We start from the raw sequence: 22,408 nt of genomic DNA, 5'->3' as shown, positions 1-22,408 counted from the left end.
GTACTAACTATATATGTAGCCGTCATTATCTGGACTTTTAACGCACTAAATAAACAGTGGCATGATCCTTTATCTTGACTTTTTCAATGACTTGTCAATGGCTTTTGTTGTGTGATATCACGATGCAGCAAGTTATCAGTCAAGATAAAGATGGCTACATCTATATGTAACTATGTAACTGTAACGTCCACATCCGCGGACTGCCGTTCTAACTTACCCCTTGACGGTCGCGGCCATGGACAAGTGAGTGCTGGGCGGCCTTTCCCGCGTGAGAGACGCCGCCATCACTTCCGCATCACTGTGCTGGTTCCCGTAGGGTACGCGCACATGTGTAAAATCTGTAATTGGCCCATGATCATCCCGGACTATAAAAAGGGCTCTGCACTTTCACTCATTGCCTGGGCGTTGTTGTGTTTACCCATGTTAGTCTTAGCAAATGGACCCTTAGTTTTATCCTGTTCCTGTTGTTCCCGTGCCCTGCTACCTGTATCCCGTGCTATATTTGTTCCTGTGCCTTAGAGTCTTGGAGTCGTATTGTGCCACCTGTCACTCCTGCGGTTATACACCAGGTCTGGTGTGATCTGCCTGCAAGTTCATCTGTGCCTAGCCTCCACTACTGTCTGGACTATCAAAGGTACCCTCGTGCTAGGACTGTTTTGTCGCCAGCTGCTACTCCGCTACGGCAGTGCGGCCTAGTGTGTCCACATACCCACGGATCGTGACAGTACGCTCTGGCCATGGGCCCCGCTGGTCAACCCAAGACCATGACGACGTCACAAGCCACGCAGGTAGACCTGCAAGACCTTTGTTCACGACAGGACCAACTCCTGCTGGCGGTGAATGCCATTGCACATCGACTGGATGCGCAAGTTGCTGTCATCACAGCACCTGTTCCTGTTGCCCCGGCTGTTCCTCCTGCTACACCTCCTGTCAGTACTGGTGCAGACTCCCGATTCTCGCTGCCACTACCTCCTCGCTACGATGGAGACGCGAGCACCTGCAGGGGATTTCTGAACCAGTGCCAGATCCACTTCAGTCTACATGCCAGAGCATTCCCTTCCAATGGCGCAAGGATCACTTTCATCATCTCTCTCCTTACTGGCAAGACCCTAGCATGGGCGAATCCTATCTGGGAACGTCAGGGACCAAAGACCCGTGACTTCCAGTGTTTCCTACAGACTTTTCGCACGGTATTTGAGGAACCTGGATGAGTCTCGTCAGCAGCTGCAGCTCTGCTGACCATTCGCCAGGGAGACATCTCCGTGGGCGAGTACGCCATTCTGTTCTGCACCCTGGCGGCAGAGCTGTCCTTGAACAACAAGGCCTTGGTGGCTACATTCTGGCAGGGACTGTCTTCCGAGATTAAAGACAAGCTTGCCGCCCGTGATCTGCTACCTTCCCTGGATGACATCACTCTTCTTGCCAACCGGATTGACATGAGGATCCGGGAGCAATCCCAAGAGGTTTGTCGGGAGAGAAGATTCCCCACGCTGGCTACTACTTTCTAGCAACCTCTGTTGCCCTCGACAGTTGTTCCACCAGATGGAATGGCTCAAATTGTCAGCCCAGGAGAAACAACGCAGATGCACTTCGGGACTTTGTCTGTATTGCGGCCTCGGAAACCATGTTGTGCGTTTGTGTCCCCAGAAGCCAAAAAACTCCAATGCCTAGGATTGGTTTGAGAAACAAACCTAGATGGAACGGCGCTGAATAAAAAAACTTTTCTTCTAAACTGTCCATCCCCGTGAAGATCGTGTCCGGCAAAAAGACGCACTGGTTCTCTGCCTATCTGGACTCAGGGTCCGCGGCAAACTTCATCCAAAAAGACCTAGTGGATCATCTCCAGTTGCCCACACTCCCTCTGGAGACGTCTTTGGCTGTTACTTCGGTGAATGGACTGCCTCTGCCCGACCCGATCGTATCTGAAACCAAGTCGCTGAAGCTGCAAGTTGGAGCCCTCCATGCTTAACTGATTTTGTTTCTTGTTTTGCCTAAAGCCGTCAATCCTGTTCTACTGGGCCTGCCTTGGCTCCGTTTACATGCCCCAGTCCAGGCCTGGAATTCCAGAGAGGTTCTCCAAATGTCTCAACCACTGTTTGTTACAGATTTATCCTGTCCAGCCTCCTCTGCCTCAGTCATTGGCAGGATTACCTCCTCATTTCTCTCAGTTTGCGGATGTCTTCAGCATGAAGGAGGCTGAGATGTTTCCGCCACTCCGGGCTTATAACTGTCCCATTAAACTGGCTCCAAATGCATCACCTCCCCGTGGACGGGTATACCCTCTCTCCCTGCCAGAGACTCAGTCCATGTTGGCCTATATCAATGAGAATCTGCAGAGGGGTTTCATACAAAAATCCTGTTCCCCGGCCGGGGCCAGGTTCTTCTTTGTCAAGAAATAAGACGGATCTCTTCGACCTTGATCTCAATCAAATCACGGTCAAGAACAAATATCCGTTGCCACTAATTTCCAAACTATTTGACTGCATACGAGGAGCCAAGAGTTTTTCTAAACTAGACTTGCGTAGGGCTTACAATTTGATCCGGATCCACCAGGGTGACGAATGGAAGACGGCATTCAACACTAGAGAGTGGCACTATGATTACCTGGTAATGCCCTTCGGTCTGTGTAACGCTCCTGCGGTCTTTCTAGAATTCGTTAATGATATCTTCTGAGATCTCCTCTATGTCTGTGTTGTGGTCTATCTCGATGATATTTTAATTTTCTCTCAAGAACGAAGATTCATCGGAGGCATGTCCGTCAAGTTCTGCTGAGATTAAGGGAGAATTATCTGTATGACAAAATGGAGAACAATTCTCTACCCTTCCTGGGCTACATAATCTCGGATCAAGGCCTCCAGATGTAAAGTCCGTCCTGGAATGGCCACGTCCTCAAGGCCTGAGATCCATACAGTGTTTTTTGGGATTTGCCAACTGCTACCGGCAGTTTATCCCAAACTTCTCTTCACTGGTGGCCCCATCTCTACCCTCACCAAAAAAGGTATGAACGCCAAGGTGTGGACTCCAGAGGCAGAATCTGCATTTAATAGTCTTAGGAGTGCCTTCACGTCAGCCTCAACCCTTCATCATCCTGACGTGTCTCGAGAGTTTTCATTGGAGGTGGACGCCTCCTCTGTTGGTGCAGGTGCACTTCTGTTCCAGAGAGGATACAAAGGGAAGACAGTGGTATGTGCCAATTACTCTAGACTATGTTTCTCCCGCAAATTGGCTCTGGAGGAGTGGAGACATCTACTAGAGGGCGCAGCTCACCCCATCCTGATATATACCAACCACAAGAGCCTCACCTATCTCCAGTCGGCCCAACGGCTGAACCCCCTGTTCTTCACCAGATTCCAATTTGTGACAAAAATGTGAGGGCCGATGCCCTGTCCAGGTCGTTTGAAACAGAGGACACTGTGGAGTCCCCGCAAAGTATCATTGACCCATCCTGTATTATTTCTGCTAATCCTCTGCAAGTTAGAGACATCCCTCCAGGGGAGGACTTTTGTGCGGTTAGAAGACAAGAGGAGAATCCTTCGCTGGAGGCACAGCTCCATACTGGCTGGGCACGCGGGAGCTTACTAAACCCGAGATCTGATTGCCCGTCATTACTGGTGGCCCACGCAGTCCAAAGATATTGTAGACTGTGTCTCGTCCTGCACTGTATGTGCTTCCAACAAAGTTTCTCATTTCAAGCCTGCCAGTCTGCTCCGACCTCTTCCTGTGCCCAATGCTCCCTGAGAGCATATAGCAATGGACTTTGTCACAGACCTCCCTTCCTCTGCACAATGCAATACGGTCTGGGTGGTGGTGGACCGGTTCTCGAAGATGGCTCATTTTATCCCGCTGACCGGTCTACCTTCTACTCCTCGACTGGCTAAAATCTTCATCCAGCACATCTTCCGTTTGCATGGCTTGCGTCTTCATATCATGTCTGAACAGTTCACTTTGAAATTCTGGAGAGAGCTATCTGTAAACTCCTAGACGTGAGGTTGGACTTTTCTTCAGCCTATCCTCCAATGGCCAAGTTGGGAGGATTAACCAAATCATGGAGAATTATCTTCGCCACTTCATCTTCATGCAGCATGATGACTGGGTACAGCTTCTTCCATGGGCCGAGTTTTCATACAACCACACAAGTGAGACCACTACTTCCTGTCACGAGGCGGGTGTGGCACAAAGTCTATAGTCCATAAAGGGAACCTGAGGCAATGTAGACAGTAGCAAGGCAGGCTCGGCTGGGACCAGGCAGCAGATAGACGTCAGGCGTGAAGCGTGGAGATGCAACAAAACACGACAACAGCTCAGCACGGCAGTAGACCAGGATGGTACTGGATAGCACGGGAAACAGGATACAGGGAACACTGGGAAGCTGGAAGACACTTAGGAGACCATTTGCAAGACAGACTTTGGGAAAAAACAACAACACTCAGGCGAGGATAAGAAGGGCGGTGACCTTCTTATAGTCAAGGAATAGATGAGTTGATGATTTTCATGTGCGCGCGCTGGACCTTTGAGAGCGGGCACGCGCACCCTCCGGGAGACAAGCTAGATACACGGAAGTGAGTGCCGGCGCCTCATAGGGGGACGACACAGCACAGCAGCAGTACGTCCATGGCCGCGGTCGTCGAGGGGTAAGTTAGAACAACAGACCGCGGCCATAGACATTACAGTATCCCCCCTCTTACGCCCCCTCTTCTTGGGGCCAGAACGGGAGAAAAACTTCCTTATGAGGACTGGAGCATCGATGTTCTCCTCTGGCTCCCAAGACCTCTCTTCTGGACCGAATCCACTCCGATCCACCAAATAAAATGACCTTCCTCCCACCTTCTTGGTGGCTAGAATCTCCCTTACCTCGAAAGTCCCTGATGAACCGTCAGGAGCCACTGCGGAACTAGGAGTCCGAGAGTAGCAGTTCAGGACCACGGGCTTCACCAAGGAGACATGGAATGAGTTAGGGATCTAGAGGGTAGGAGGCAGCCGCAGTTTGTAAGAAACCGGGTTCATTTGTAGCAGGATCTCGAAGGGTCCGAGGAACCTGGGAGCAAATTTGCAGGACAGCACCCTCAGCCGGATATTCTTTGAGGACAACCTGACCCTCGTACCTGGAAGAAACTGAGGAGGATCCCATCTTCTAGTATCTGCTTTTTTTCTCCAGCAGAATAGAAGATCGTGTCTGTTGCTATATTTGCAGAAAGTCCCTGAAGGTCGAGTCAGCTGCAGGCACCTGGGACATAGTAGAGACAGGAAGAGGTATTCGAGCATGTAGGTGGTGGACTCACTAGTATGGTTATTATAGGAGGATTCTGCCCACGGGAGCAGCTGCACCCAGTCATCATGTCGTCTGGAAACAAAGTGCCGCAGATAATTCTCCATAATTTGGTTAACCCTCTCGACTTGTCCATTGGACGGGGGATGATAGGCCGAAGAGAAGTCCAACTTTACACCGAGGAGACCGCAGAGTGCTCTCCAAAACCTCGAAGTGAACTGGATCCCTCCATCCGAAACAATATGCAGAGGCAAGCCGTGCAGACGGAAGATGTGTTGTATGAAGAGGTCAGCCAGTCGAGCAGCAGAAGGCAGGCCAGTCAGCTGAACAAAATGAGCCATTTTACAGAATCAATCCACCACCACCCAGATCACACTGCAACCCGCAGAGAGAGGGAGATCCGTGACAAAGTCCATTGCATCATGCTGCCAGGGGGCATAGGCAGTGGTTGGATCAGACCAGCTGGTCTGGAGAGGGGAACTTTATATGCTGCGCAAACCGTACATGATGAGACGAAGTCCATGATGTCTTTGGGCAGTGTGAGCCACCAGAACTGACCGGCGATTAGGTCTTGGGTCTTACGAGTACCCGGGTGACCTGCCAGCTTGGAACTCTGACCCCAGCGAAGGATTCTTCCTCTGTCTGCCAGACGTATAAAAGTTCTTCCTTGAGGAATGTCTCTAACTTGCAGAGGGTTCACAGAGAAGATGCAGGAAGGATCAATAATATTCTGTGGGGACTCCACAGTGTCCTCTGTTTCGAATGACCTAGACAAGGCATCGGCCCTCACATTCTTGTTGGCAGGTCGGTAGGGACCTAAGAAAACTGTAGGGACACAGGGTGGTGAAGAATAGAGGCTGACGTGAAGGCTTTTTTCAAGGTCTCAAATGCGGCTTCTGCCTCCGGAGTCCACACTTTGGCATTCATACCCTTTCTTGTGAGGGAAGAGATGGAGGCTGTCAATGACGAGAAGTTGGGGATGAACAGCCGGTAGAAGTTGGCGAATCCCAGGAAGCGTTGTATGGCCCTTAAGCCTTGGGGGCCAGATCGAAGATGATGTAGCCCAGGAAGGGAAGAGATCTTTTTTCGAACATGCACTTCTCCAGCTTGGCATAAAGATGATTCTCCCTTAGATGAAGCAACACCCGGCGGACATGACTCTGATGAGTTACCGATCTGGGGGAAAAAAAATCAAAATATCATCGAGATACACGACAACACAGATATAGAGGAGATCACGAAAAATGGAATTGACAAATTCCTGAAACACCGCGGGGGCGTTACACAGGCCAAAGGGCATCACTAGGTATTCATAGTGCCCATCACGAGTATTAAATGCGGTCTTCCACTCGTCACCCTGACTAATCCGAATCAAGTAGGCCCCCCCGCAAGTCCAGTTTAGTAAAAAAAATTGCCTCTGTATGCGATTGAACAGTTCCGAAATCAAAGGCAAAGAGTACCTCTTCTTCATCGTGATCCAATTGAGACCTCGGTAGTCAATGCAGGGGTGGAGGGATCCATGCTTCTTCTTAAAGAAAAACCCGGCTCCGGCCGGGGATGAGGATTTACGAATGAAGCCCCTTCTCCAGATTCTCCTTAATGTAGATCGACATATTCGGAGTCTCGGGCAGGGAGAGAGGGTATACTCTACCGCGAGGAGGAGATGAATCAGGAACCAAGTCGATCAGGCAATCATATGCTCAATGAGGCGGCAAAGCCTCTGCTTACTTCTTGTTGAAGACATCAGTGAACTGGGAGTAACAAGGAGGCAACCCTGCCAATGACTGATGCGGTGAAGGCTGCAGTGGATGGACTTGATCCAGACAGCGGTCGAGACACTTGGGACCCCACTGGAGAACCTCTCCAGAGTTCCAATCCAGGACTGGGGCGTGCAAACAGAGCCAAGGCAAACCCAGCAGCACGGGGTTGACGGTCTTCAACAGAACAAACAGGGAGATGAGCTCAGTGTGAAGAGCTCCCACTTGAAGTCTCAATGGCTTGGTCACGGACAAAACCTTGGTCAGGCAAAGGCAGTCCATGTACCGTGGCAACGAGCAACGGCCTTTCCAGACGGACAGTGGGCAACTGGAGAAGATCCACAAGGTCTTGACAGATGAAATTAGCTGCAGAGCCCGAGTCCAGGTAGGCAGAAACTGGATGGTGCTTCTCGCCAGCGACGATGTTCACGGCAATAAACAGTTTGGAAGAGAGTTCACGATTAAATGCAATAGCGCCCAGGGTTGTCTCTCCAACCAAACCTAGGCATTGGGGCTTTTTGGCTTTTGTGGACACAGACGCACGACATGGCCAGCAAGGCCGCAATATAGACAGAGTCCAGAGGTGTACCTGCGCTTTTTCTCTTGTACAGACAATTTTAGGCGATCCACCTGCATCGGAACCTTGGGCGTAGCAGTAGATGAAGGCAAGAGGGGTTGCTGGAAGTTGGGCACCAATCTAGGAAGCAGTCTCTCCTGTTGCACCTCATGAGATCTCTCCCTGAGCCTTATATCTACACGAGTAGCCAGCAGAATCCGGGCGTCCAAGGCAGGTGGTATGTCTCGGGCAGCAAGTTCGTCCTTGATCTTGGGCGATAGGCCATGCCAGAAGGATGCTACAAAGGCCTCATTGTTCCAGGACAGCTCTCCTGCCAGGGTCCGGAACAGGATGGTGTACTCGCCCACGGAGGTGTCCTCTTGGCGAAGGTTGAAGATAGCAGTGGCTGCCGACGAGACTCGTCCTGGCTCCTCAAAAACAGTATGGAACAAGTGCACGAACCCCTGAACGTCTTGAGTCTCGGGTCCCTGACGTTCCCAGATGGGGTTCGCCCATGCCAGGGCCTTGCCAGCAAGTAGAGACACGATGAAGGAGATCTTGGTTTCGTCCGACGGAAATGCTCGGGCGTGCAGGGTAAAATGGATATAGCATTGGTTCAGAAATCCCCTGTGCATACTTGCGTCTCCATGGAACCGAGAAGGTAATGGCAGTGAGGACCGGGGATCCGAACCGGAACCGTCAGGAGGTGTAGCAGGAGGGTTGGTTAGAGGAGCTTGTATAGAAGCAGCAAAGGAAGCAGCTAGCGCCCCTAGCTGCTGCGCCATGGAGTCCACTGCCACAAGAAGTTGATCCTGTCTTGCTCGGAGATCCTGCAGGTCCGCCTGCATGGCTTGGGAAGGTGACATGCTCTTCAATTGACCAGCGTAGTCTGGGCGTACCGTCACGAGGCGGGATGGCAGCTGGCCAAATAGGTATGGTACAGAGTCTATAGTCCAGAAAGGGTACCTGAGGCAATGTAGACAGTAACACGGCCGTGATTTTCGGGTCGGCCGGGGGCGGAGTGTCACCCGCAAGCCGCCCGCAAATCGCGGGCCGTGCACATGGCCGCGGCCATTATTTGCTATGAGCCTGGACCGCAGAACACGGCCGTAATAAGACTTGCCCGTTCTTTCTGCGGTCCGGGCTCCTGGGCCATGCACGGACCGTGGAAACCACGGTCGTGTGCATGGCCCCATAGGAATGAATGGGGCCTCAATTCTCCCGTGGATTTTCGGGGCATTGCGGCGGCAAAAGCACATTCGTGTGCATGGGACCTAAGACTCCTAGCCCTGCAGTTGCTCTCAGCGCTTCTGCCGATGTTTGAAGTTTAGGAGATCCTGGACCACAGAAAAAAAGGAGGAAGAACTTTTTATTTGGTGGATTGGAAGGAGTTTTGTCCAGAGCAGAGGTCCTGGGAGTCAGAAGAGAACCTCAATGCTCCTACCCGCATTAAGAAGTTCCTCTCTCGCTCTGGCCCCAGGAAGAGGGGGCGTAAGAGGGGGGATAGTGTAACGTCCACAGCCGCGGAACTTCGTTCTAACTTACCCCTCGATGGCCTCCCTCCCTCCTGTGAGACGCCGGCACTCACTTCCGCATCACTGTGCTGGTTCCCGTAGGGTATGCGCACACGCCTGGCCTTAAAGGGCCAGTACGTGCACATGTGTAAAATCTGTAATTAGCCCATGATCACACTGGTCTATCAAAAGGGCTCTGCACTTTCACTCATTGCCGGAGTGTTGTTGTGTTTACCCATGTTAGTCTTAGAAAATGGTCACTTAGTGTTATCCTGTTTCCGTGCCCTGCTTTCTACATCCCGTGCTATCTTTGTTCCTGTGCCTTAGAGTCGTGTTGTGCCATCTGTCACGCCTGCTGTTATACACGTCTGGTATCATCTGACTACAAGTTCTTCTGTGCCTAGCCTCCACTACTGTCTGGACTATCAAAGGTACCCTTGTACTAGGACTGTTTGGCCAGCTGCTACTCTGCTACGGCGGTGCGACTTAGTGGGTCCACATACCCACGGATCGTTCCAGTACTATGTAACTTACACCAGTTTTCTGGCGTGAATTCGAATAAAGTTGTCAGCCCGTTATGGCACCCCCCCCCCTTTAAGAAGCCACGTCCCGCTTCTTATAAAAGTGGCGAGGGCAGTGTAAACAGGCCGCCCTTTTGCGACTTTTCTATCCCAGGTTGATATATTTCCCCAATGTTCATGGTAATTTCAAAACAGATGGCTATAGAAGTTGAAGCTCTGGTTTTCAGACGTAGAAAGAGCTTAGGAAGTTAGCATGCCAGTATCTGCCCTGTGTAGCATGTTACAGATTATTTTTTTTTTAACAGGGTGCAAGCCCTATTGATGAATCTGGCGTAGGCTAAAAACAGAAAATAGAAGTGGGAATGTCAGCTCACCTCCCCAGGTGCACGAAACAAACAGCGATCTCCACGCCACAGGTACAATTTTCAAGAGGAAAAGGATCAGCACTCCTTGTGGAATATAAAAGTATTCTTCTTTAGGCTGGGTTCACACGACCATGTTACGTCCGTAATGTACGGAACGTATTTCGGCCGGAAGACCCGGACCGAACACAGTGCAGGGAGCCGGGCTCCTAGCATCATAGTGATGTACGACGCTAGGAGTCCCTGCCTCTGCGTGGAACTACTGTCCCATACTGTAATCATGATTACAGTACGGGACAGCTGTCCTGCAGCGAGGCAGGGACTCCTAGCATCGTACATCACTATGATGCTAGGAGCCCGGCTCCCTGCACTGTGTTCGGTCCGGGTCTTCCGGCCGAAATACGTTCCGTACATTACGGACGTAACATGGTCGTGTGAACCCAGCCTTATTGAAATAGCCAGCTGGTAAAAACAAGCAAAGTGGACAAATTACATAAAGCGTCCCTCCCCTCTGACGCGTTTCTAGCTCTCAAGAGCCATTACTCAGATAGAGGTGGAAAAGTGCAGCTGAAATACGGGCCAGGAAAAGTACTATCCACTACAATCAGGTGCATACAATCATAGAAAGGTAAAAAACATGTGAAACAACACATTAGTTAGATCTCAAAATAGTTACAAAATTTATTCTCTACGCCTCATGGGGTTGATTCTATCCTTTGAAGAGGAAGCTCTAAATAAAGTTAAACATGACATCAAGCATGTACAGGATCAACTCGAAGTATACACAAGCAATTTGAGTAATTGGATAGCCACTTAAAATCCAAATTTCAAAAAGATCTCCTTGACTCCAACACGGATGCAGTTTATGAATGGGGCCATTGGGACAGACACACTCCTAAGTCTATCCTCAAGAAACAAATACGCAAAAAATCGTAACCAATGGATAATGTGGAGAAATCTGTAAATTTCAGTTACACAGAAGCAGAGAGCTCAGAAGGTCAATCTAATGATTCTTCTATGTCTACAAATCTTCCAAAAGCACCTCCTTATTACAATAAGTCAAAGAAAGAACTACAATCAAAAAATCGTAGGGCGGGGCGAAAACATTGCAGGAAGATATCCGCAGAGGAACCGCACCGGAACAAAGAACAAGCAATAAATGTTATTAATCTATCCTCTCATAATTTGAGTACGGATAAAATATCTATTTTGTTCAAAGGACTTTCGTTTGCTCCAACAAACCACTTTAATTTGTATAATGCCATCGTGGATGTTAACCGGTTTATTACTTACGGTCAAAAGACATTTTTTAGATCATGATTTACATATTGATGACATGGATGATTCCAAGGATCATATTCATGAGTCAGAGTCTGCCCTTTGATAATGATATGCCATTTTATTTTCATTTCAAGACTGTACACTAGTGTTTTACAGGATTTTCAGGAAGAGTCCTCTCTGCCTGAGTGTGAAGCTGTATTCGGGGCCACTGAATTTTCTTTTCATAATTTCTCCTTTTATCCCATTAATCTTAAACCTCCCGTTTTGGATAGGTTTCAGGAATTGGTACAAAAAAAATTTGGTTGATCTACATATTATGGTGGATAACAAATCTGTTGATAATCTATCCAAAAGGGGAATACCAAGCTATAATAATCAAGAATTAACTATTAAATCAACTGATAAGGGGGTATCTGTTGTGGTCCTGGATACAGCTGTTTACATCAGGCTGAATGAGGAATTATTGTCAGACCATAAAATGTATGAGAGATCTAGTATTAACCCGACTATGACTTTTTTCCAAACGTCTATGTGTATTCCTACAGGAGGCTCTCAAAACTTAGGCTAAAATCGTCAGATTGGACCTTTGTGTTGAAGTATAAGGTGACACAATAAAGTTAAAAAGATTTGCAAACGGGTGAGTGCCGCATTTTCATTTCTTTCATCTATATTATACTACAAGACTGTCTGTTTTTATGCTGAGCACCGCCCGAAGTTTGCTTAAATGAGGAAACCCTGACTCCACTTGCATCTATCTGCCTGTTCCATGCTGTGAAGATTGAGAGTGGTGCCGACTTCCTTCTACTGTGCTTGTTGAAGTATAAACGTTGAGGAATTTTCTTATTAAAGAATTTGAACTCCGCAGAACTCTAAAGCCTTGCCCTCTTTCCCGACTCGTATGTTAGAAGAAGTGGAACAGTCGCTTTATAAATATGGTGGTCAGTCTGAACACCATATATTTTAATGTATTTACACCAGACAACTGCCATAAATACATTGATAAATCTCCCCCATACAGATCTATATCCAATGCTTCCCTTCAAACAGTACATGATAAAACTAGATGCCAGCAGTCACCAATGGGGGGAGCTTAGTTCATATGACGTTATACAGCTACTATTGACCTTAATGAAAGCTGCAAAAATCTCTATGCACTGAGCTCCCCTAGTGGTGACTGCAAGAATATGCTTTGGCTCTGTCAGAAAACAGATGGAGTTCAGTGCTGGCCCCCTCTCATCGTGGGAACAGTAGCAGTGGCATGTCCTGCCTCTATGGTGAGTATAACACTAGCATTGGGGGAACCAATGGGCACAGCAGAGGCTCTGATCAGCTGTTCCGGCTGCCTCCGAGCGCAGGAAGCTATGCGGGGTTTAGTGCCACAAGCAGAAGGCTCCGACCACTGTATAGTGGCTGTGCTGGGTTACTGCAGCTCTGCTCTTATTAACTTGAATAGGAGCAGAGCTACAGTACTGCAGCACGGCTGCTATACAGTGATCTGAGCCTTCTGCTTTAGGCACTGACCCCTTCCGTCACCTGGTCAGACCCCCACCGATCATATAGTAATGACCTATTCTGTGGATATTACTATTAGGTCTCATGCACACCGCAGAACCATGTGTATAGTCATATGGTGCCGCCTTATATGTCCTGAAAGGAGATATCTGATTGGCTGATGTTATTTATGATTTGTTGCAAAAATTAAAAGCTTAAAAAATAAAAGCAAAATTTATTGTGCTAAAGGCATCTCTGGCTATAGAGCATTGTACCTTTCTATAACCACAGCAAAGGCTCAACTTGTTTCCCTGCCCATCTACAACAGCTGTTTGGATTGGCAGCACGCATGTCTAATGTTTAACTTGAACAACTTCCGATGCTTCCGATTACCCTCATGTTCAATTTAATCCTAATAAAATAAACATTACTATCAACGGAAAATACTTACTATTATGAGATAAAATTAAGTGTAGAAACTAAGTTTCGTGAAAACTATACAGTAAATCAAATGGTGAAGTTATGGGCAGCACAGCAGAACTTGACATCCAGGGCACAACGGAATCCGACTTGAAGTTCCCCAAAATAGCAGACAAGAACAAGAGAGAGAGGCGGCACTCCAAAATGAATAAAAAAAAATTGGTTTATTCCTCCATAAGTGCAGAAAAATGCAACGTTTCAGCTACATTGAGCAGCTGAAACGTTTTCTACACTTATCGGAGAATAAAACAATTTTTTTTATTCGTTTTGGAGTGCCGCCTCTCTCTCTTGTTCTGATACAGTAAATCATGTTGCTCCTAACAGTGTTCCTGCAAGGCTCAGTTTTCATAACTTTTCTTAGACTGACTGCACATATCTGTATTAGTCTTTATCTGATGTAATGGATAGCACGAATATCTGATGTATTAAACAATGTTATTTTCATTTTTCCACATGGATCAGTCGGAGAGACTGGTACTGCCTGTCTAGTAAATTGATGGTATATTCAGTGAGTTGACAGCATGCTAACCTACTTATGCTCCAATCTGCTGTCAGTTTCTCACGCCTTTAATCATTGAAATCATTTATTAAGGTCAGATTAGCATGTTTAGCCAACTTGAGGTGGTAGTTTCCAGAACATTAGTCTCCGTCTCTTCAATTGGAGAAAAGAAGACAAGAAATACAATAAATCAATAACAATTATTGTTTAGATACAGTGCCCTGTTTTATTGCATTGCAGCACGAAATTAAAATTGATTTTTAATTTGATTGATGTTATGTAAAAACTTCCAAATTGTTACAGTGGAGTGAAAATAAAATACATGGTTTAAAAAAAAATAACAATTAAAAGTTTGCATATTTTCAACCTTTTTACTATGAAACCCCTAAACACTTCAGAAGTCACATAATTAGTTGAATGAGGCCCCCATGTGTGCAATAAAAGTGTCACATGATGTCAGTATAAATATACCTGATCTCAAAGAGACCTGAGTCTACAACACATTTAAGAAACATGAAGACCAAGGAGCTCTCCAAACAGGTCAGAGACAAAGTTGTGGAAAAGTATAAATCAGGGCTGGGTTGTAAAAAAATATTCCAAAATGTTGAACATCCCATGGAGCACCATTAAATCCATATTAACAAAATTGAAAGAATATGGCACAACTACAAAACAGACATGAGAAGGCCGCCCACCAAATGTCACAGTCTAGGCAAGACGGGCAATAATCAGAGATTCAACAAAGACACCAATGATAACACTAATGGAGCTCCAAAGATTCACAGCGGAGATGGCAGTATCTGTCTATAGGACCACTATAAGCTGTACACACCACAGAGTGGGGCTTTATGGGAGAGTGGGCCGAAAAAAAGCCATTGCTTAAATTATAAGAAAACATGTTTCGAGTTCTCCAAACAGCAGGGGGCAGACTCCCAGAACACATGGAAGAAGGTTCTAAGATGAGGCTAAAATTTAACTTTTTGTCCATCATCGGAAACGCTGTGTGTGGTGCAAACCCAACACTTCCGTTCACTCCAAGAACACCATTCCCATAGTGAAGCATGATGGTGGCAGCATCATGATGTGGGGATGCTTTTTATCGGCAGGAACTGTAAAACTATTCAGGATTGAAGAAAAACGGATGTCAGTAAATAGAGGGCGAGTCTTGAGGAAAACCTGTTTCAGTCTGCCAAAGATTTGAGACTGGGACGGAGGTTCACCTTCCAGTAGGACAATGACCCAAAACATACTACTAAAGGTACACCGGAGTGGTTTAGGGGAAAGATTTAAATATCTTGGAATGGCAAGCCCAGACCTTAATAAAATTGAGAATCTGATTGGATTGACTCCTAAGCCAAGAATGAGGAGAGGCTTAGATGAATAAATTACAAGAATTTTTTCACAAAACGATATATCAATTTGCTCAGCTCCTCCGGGTCTATAGCGTGCTGCCTGCATATTGGACCGCTTTTTTAACTTGACAGGTTCCCTTTAACAAGCCGCTGCCTTCACTTCAGCTATAATCAGCTACATAAAATTTGAACTTTATGGACATGTCTTTTATCAACCTAACTAACTGTACGTAACTATTTAAATGTATAATCTGACTGTTGGCAATTGATAGCACTGCTGGGTTTACAGTGTTTAGCATTCACCTCCCCCGTTATGTGTAACAAATAATACATGTTATCATGCACCTTCAGATTTCTACTTTGTTCTGCTCCACTAATCTCTTTCCCATACGAAGACATTGGGAAACAAAGTTACACTGGCCGCAGCTTTCTTGTATTGTATATACTGCCATCACTGCCGTGGTTAGCGATTGACTGCAGAGTTCATGTGCTGTTGGTATGGCATGTCTGCCATGTAAACAGAGAGTGCTGTAGCCTGGGGGATTTTAAAAGCCAATATGAAGCTGCTCAATTTGTTTTTTAGACCTGGACAACCCCTTTATTACTTATGATATATTGAAAATCCACACTTTGAATTCTTTGTGGTGTTACATTAAATTCGGCTGGGTATTTAAAAATCTAGAAGCCAGATAATACATATCCCACTGAGAACCTGGCAGTATGCTTTGATGAATGACCAGTGTGTTTTAAATGATCAACCTCTGCTGCCAAATATTTCAACCAACCCGGAAACCCTTTCCCTCTGCAATCTGCTGGCAGGCATCCTTATCATAATATAATCATAAGGTGTTATGGGTTGATTTAGAATGTATAACAGGGTACAGAATGTGGAGGCCTTAAAGGCTATGTACACTTTTATGGATTATTTTTTTTCAGTAAATCAATGTTTTTGGACTTTTATTATTTTTTTTAAACTTTTTATGATACGATGTATCCTGTATACATAGAAGCTGTATCGTTCTCTCTCAATTGATTGATTCCATCAATTCAGCTGAACTGACGGCTCGACTTAGAGCGGGTCCTCTGTGCCTCTGTGCCTCTGACACTCAGGATCCACCTAATATCTATCACATCTAAGTTCATAACAAAAAAAACATTGATTTAATTAAAAAAATCCATTCACAGGTGTACATACCATACCCTTTAAAGTCAATGTTTTATGTGTTTTTAAAAAACTTTCAAATTTACTTTTACTTAAAAAATGTTTTACTTTTACGATACAGCTTCTATGTATCATGTATACATAGAAGCTGTTTCGTACTCTCTCAGCCAAATTCGTCAGTTCAGCTGAATTGACGGCTCGGCTAAGAGCGGGGCCTGCATATGTCTCTGACACAGAGGATCCAGCTAATAACGATAACATCTAAGTTCATATTGTGCGTGGCTCTTTACGAGAGAGACACTCACATGAACGGCCAGCTCTCCGCTGCTTCTCCTCCCCTTTGCAACCGCCACTCCCACTTCTATGGCACAACGGGAGTCACAGAAACCTGTTTTGCCAAAAGGTGCAGGTTCAAGAGGTAGAATCTTTCAGACCTTTATGATATATCCTATGGATACGCCAAAAAGTAGTCAGAATACCTTTTTAAGTCCAATAATGATAATGCTTATTTTGGGAGTTACATTTCCAATACAAATCGAATGATAAAGACATAATGTTGCAGTAGAAGATACATTGTAGCCAATCAACTAATGAGGCCTGCAGCTTAGATATTTTATATATACTATTAATCAGACTATAGCGATGATGTGCACAAATGACCACATAAAACCGAATCCAGGATTCAGTCTGTAGTTAATGATATCCTAAAAGTATTTCAAGTTATCACACTTACTAATATGTAAAAGGATAACGGAATTAATAGAAAACCTGCACAAGTCTTTCATTATCACAAAAATGGGCACACAGATTTAAACAAAAGCAGCAGCATTGATTTAACTATTTATCACCCACTTGACCTTATGTAATACTGCTATTGTACTTGCAACACAGCTTGTCTGCCAAGCCTTGCAACAAGAGTGTATTGTGTAAATCCTCTTTTTCTTAACTATTAATTGACCAATAAAAACATAAAGACTTAGAAATTGGATAAAGACATTTAAAATGAGTAAAATGAGTCCCATCCCAATTCTTAGCTATGATTTTTTATATTATCAATTAGGCCTCAGTTTCCACATATGTTATGGTTGGTCATGCCACTTTTACACTTTTTTGAACACTTGTTAAATCAGGAGTGATACATCTAGTAAGTACCATGACACATAAGGAAGGTAAGAGGACTTACCTGAGACTTGGTGAGTACAGGAGAAGACAGTAAGGAGACACACCGTAAAGTGCAGCAGTAGAGGCATAATGTGCTGCAGATTTCCGTCACATCAGATGCCAGTCTAGGAGCTAATGGCTAAGATGCAGGCCTGGCAATGGGGTGAAGGATGTTGACTATCAAACAGCTAGTGCTGACTCACACATTGGGGCAGCTCCGGTACATAGAAATGGGAGGTGTAGGTAGACTCCTTGAAACAGAAGAGGTTGTGCCCGTCCTTACTGGCAGGGAAGCCCTGGCTTAAGAAGTAGAGCCAGAGGCACTGAAGTAGAAGGCAGACTTCACACAGTCAGCCTGGCAGCTCTCCCAGGGAACAACTGACAGCGTGAGAGAAGTTCCAGGCTTTATACTTTGCTGACAGGAAGCAATTCCACAGTACAAAGACCGTTCACTCCGACTCAGGCACACAAAGCAGAGCCTAATAAACATCAACAGATAGTCATTTTAGTGATGGACCTCACAGAACACATTTCACTGCTCACTAATACACAAGAAATGTACTTTTAACAAAAAACTGTATGTTGAAATATTAAATATGTATAGATAGATGTATTAACAAGAGACCTAATAAAAATGTAAGAGTTCCCCTGACAATAGAAGCAATTCAATCTACACTCAGTGGCATCTTTATTAACGACACGTTTCTAATACCGAGAAGCCTCCGTTTGCCATCAGCACTGCCTAAATTAATTGGTATTTTATGATTTGTTATGTACTTTATAAAAAAATCTTGTAAAATATAACTGATGGTTATTTTTTAAACTTCACCTGTCATGTAATTGAAAAATCTGTAACCTACAAACTCCACCAATCGCCAGAATAAAGAAGCCCATAGCGTTGCGTACGCATGACTTTTACATTGGAGTCAGGCTGTGCTAATAGATCAGCCATTGGAATCAATACAACTGTAATTTTCTGACCCCCTTCATCGACAGGATCAACAAGTCCTCTGCTGCTGTAGTCCAACTATTTGATGGTTTACGTTCCATGAATTCAGAAATTCTCCTTTACATGTAAGTGTTGTAACACAGGGTTATTTGTAGTGCTGTAACATTCTATTCGGCTTGACCCAATCTGGCAAGTCTCCTTTGACTCCTTTCACATGCTGTTTTTGCCCATTGAAATAGAGTTCCATGTACGTACGAGGAAAAGTCCAAAAGTAATGTTACCTGATATTTATGTTTTGAAGTAAATAAGGTACATTGAAATGCTTAACCCCTTCCCTCTTTAGCCACTTTTGACCTTCCTGACAGAGCCTCATTTTTCAATTCTGACATGTTTCACTTTATGTGGTAATAACGTTGAAATGCTTTCACCTATCCGGGCGATTCTGAGATTGTTTTCTCGTGACACATTGGACTTTAAGATAGTGGTAAAATTTGGTCGATACATTCAGTATTTAATTGTGAAAAACACGAAAATATAGTGAAAAATTGCAAAAATTTGCATTTTTCTCAATTTAAATGTATCTGCTTGTAAGACAGGCAGTAATACCACACAAAATTGTTGCTAATTAACATCCCCCATATGTCTACTTTAGATTGGCATCGTTTTTTGAACGTCCTTTTATTTTTCTATGACCTCACAAGGCTTTGAACTTTAGCAGCAATTTCTCACATTTTCAAGAAAATTTCAAAATGCTATTTTTACAGGGGCCAGTTCAGTTGTGAAGTGGTTTTGAGGGCCTTATATATTAGAAACCCCCAAAAAGTCACCCCATTTTAAAAACTTCACCCCTCAAAGTATTCAAAACAGCATTTAGAAAATGTCTTAACCCTTTACACATTTCACAGGAATTAAAGCAAAGTAGAGGTGAAATTTACAAATTTCATATTTTTTTGCAGAAATAAATTTTTAATACAATTTTTTTTATAACACAGAAGGTTTTACCAGAGAAATGCAACTCAATATTTGTTGCCCAGTTTCTGCAGTTTTAGGAAATATCCCACATGTGGCCGTAGCGTACTACTGGACTGAAGCACCGGCCTCAGAAGCAAAGGAGCACCTAGTGGATTTTGGGGCCTTATTTTTGTTAGAATATATTTTAGGCACCATGTCAGGTTTGAAGGGCTCTTGCGGTGCCAAAACAGTGAAAATCCCCCAAAAGTGACCCCATCTGGGAAACTAGACACCTCAAGGAAATTATCTAGGGGTGTAGTGAGCATTTTGACCGCACAGGTTTTTTACAGAAATTATTGGAAGTAGGCCGTGAAAATTAAAATCAACATTTCTTCAAAGAAAATGTAGGTTTAGGTAATTTATTCTCATTTCCACAAGGACTGAAGGAGAAAAAGCACCGTAAAATTTGTAAAGCAATTTCTCCCGAGTAAAACAATACCCCACATGTGGTAATAAACGGTTGTTTGGACACACGGCAGGGCTTAGAAGGGAAAGAGCGCCATTTGGCTTTTGGAGTCCACATTTAGCAGGAATGGTTTGCGGAGGCCATGTCACATTTACGAAGCCCCTGAGGGGACAAAACAGTGGAAACCCCCAACAAGTGACCCCATTTTGGAGACTACACCCATTGAGGAAATTATCTAGGGGTATAGTGAGCGATTTGACCCCACAGTTTTTTTGCAGAAAATATTGGAAGTAGGCCCTGAAAATAATAATCTACATTTTTTCAAAAAAAATCTAGGTTTAGCTAATTTTTTCTCATTTCCAGAAGGACTGAAGGAGAAAAAGCACCACAAAATTTGTAAAGCAATTTCTCCCGAGTAAAACAATACCCCACATGTGGTAATAAACGGCTGTTTGGACACACGGCAGGGCTTAGAAGGGAAAGAGCACTATTTGGCTTTTTGAGATCACATTTAGCAGGAATGGTTTGCGGAGGCCATGTCACATTTGCAAAGCCCCTGAGGGGACAAAACAATGAAAACGCCCAAAAAGGGACTCCATTTAGGAAACTACACCTCTTGAGGAATTCATCTAGGGGTGTAGTAAGCATTTTGACCCCACAGACGTTTCATAGAATTTATTCGAATTAGGCAGTGAAAATAAAAACAGTCCTTTTTCTTCAATAAGACGTAGCTTTAGCGCAAATTTTTTCATTTTCTCAACAAATAAAGGAAAAAAAGAACCCAAAATTTGTAAAGCAATTTCTCCCGAGTACGGCAATACCCCATATGTGGTCATAAACTGCTGTTTGGGCAAACGGCAGGGCTCAGAAGGAAAGGACCGCCATTTGGAGTGCAGATGTTGCTGGATTGGTTTTTGGGCGCCTGTGGGCCCAAAACAGTGGAAACCCCCCAGAAGTGACCCCATTTTGGAAACGACACCCCTCAATGCATTTACCAAGGGGTGTAGTAAGCATTTTAACCCTGCAGGTGTTTTGTAGAAATTAGTGTTCACTCGATGTTGCAGAGTGAAAATGGGATTTTCTTCCATAGATATGCCAATATGTGGTGCCCGGCTTGTGCCACCATAACAAGACAGCCCTCTAATTATTATGCGGTGTTTCCCGGTTTTAGAAACACCCTACATGTGGCCCTAATCTTTTGCCTGGACATATGACAGGGCTCAGGAGTGAAGAGTACCATGCGGAGTGGAGGCCTAATTTGGCGATTTACAAAGTATTGGTTCACAACTGCAGAGGCTCAGATGTGAAATAATAAAAAGAAACCCCTGAGAAGTGACCCCATTATGGAAACTGCACCCCTCAAGGCATTTATTAAGAGGTGTAGTGAGGATTTTCACCCAACAGGTCTTTTCCATAAATGAATGCACTGCGGATGGTGCAAATTAAAAATTTATATTTTTCCCTAGATATGCTATTCAGTGGCAAATATGTCATGCCAAGCTTATGACACTGGAGACACACACCCCAAAAATTGTTAAAAGGGTTCTCCCGGGTATGACGATGCCATATATGTTGAAGGAAACTGCTGTTTGGGCACGCTGTAGGGTTCAGAGCCGAGGGAGCACCATTGGGCTTTTGGAGAGCGGATTTTGCTTGGTACTAAATTTGTTTGAGTATTGCTGATGTTTTATAATGTGGGGGTACATGTAAGCGGGGCAGAGTATAAAAGGGGCATAGTCAGGTGGTATGAAAAAAAATTAATAATCCATAGATGTGTGTTACGCTGTGAAGCAATCCTTTCCGCACAGGCCAGTGTCTCACTGATAAATGGTGTAATTTCTTATCCCCCTTTTGGTCCACACTCCGCACCTTTGTAGTTTGGGGAATTTTGCTGGGAAGTGTTGTCCTGGTATAATACGGGCACCGTCGCTTCCAGCGGATATGTTTGGGCCCTCCCTTTCCTGGTTCCCTAATTTTAGGTCCTTGATAAATCACCTCTTCAAACAGAAGAAATGTTCCCCTCGGGCACAACTGCATATTTTTTTATTTCCTGACTTATTGGAGCCATAACTAATTTTATTTTTCATAGACGTAGCGGTATGAGGGCTGGTTTGTTGCGGGATGAGCTGTAGTTATTATTGGTACCATTTTGGGGTACATGTGACTTTTTGATCACCTTTTATCCTATTTTTTGGGATGCCAGGTAAACAAAAAAATGCAATTCTGGCACAGCTTTTTTCGGTTTTTTTATACAGCGTTCACCATGCGTTATAAACTACATGTTAACTTTATTCTGCAGGTCCGTACGATTCTGGCGATACCTAATTTATAGCACTTTTTTATGTTTTACAACTTTTTTCACAATAAAATTACTTTTGTAAAAAGAATGTATTTTTTTTCTGTCGCAAAGTTGTGAGAACCATAACGTTTTAATTTTTTTGTCGACGGAGGTGTATGAGGGCTTGTTTTTTGCGGGACGAGCTATAGTTTTTATAGGTACCATTTTTGGATACGTGCGACTTTTTGATCCCTTTTTATTCTAATATTTGTAGGGCAAAGTGACTAAAAAACAGAAACTCTGGTAACGTTTTTTACGGTTTTTTTACGCTGTTCACCGCGTGCAATAAATAATACAATATT

The 22,408-nt window shown here is 44.7% G+C and overlaps 1 protein-coding gene across 2 annotated transcripts in view; it reads right to left on the bottom strand.

Moving 5' to 3' along the window:
• The window catches only part of SUSD2 (sushi domain containing 2), a 279,345-nt gene extending 261,588 nt beyond the window's left edge, over positions 1 to 17,757 (bottom strand). For both annotated transcript variants that reach the window (XM_075835489.1, XM_075835497.1), the window contains exon 1: positions 17,425 to 17,757. In XM_075835489.1, the coding sequence (XP_075691604.1) occupies positions 17,425 to 17,491 (67 nt within the window). In that variant the 5' untranslated portion in view covers positions 17,492 to 17,757. The remainder of the gene's footprint in view (positions 1 to 17,424) is intronic.
• Between the last annotated feature and the right edge of the window lie 4,651 nt (positions 17,758 to 22,408).

Source organism: Rhinoderma darwinii, chromosome 1 (assembly GCF_050947455.1).
Source record: "Rhinoderma darwinii isolate aRhiDar2 chromosome 1, aRhiDar2.hap1, whole genome shotgun sequence".
Classification (NCBI taxonomy): Eukaryota; Metazoa; Chordata; class Amphibia; order Anura; family Rhinodermatidae; genus Rhinoderma; species Rhinoderma darwinii.
Note: the sequence above shows the minus strand (reverse complement) of the source record. Positions and strands in the feature narration are given on the sequence as shown.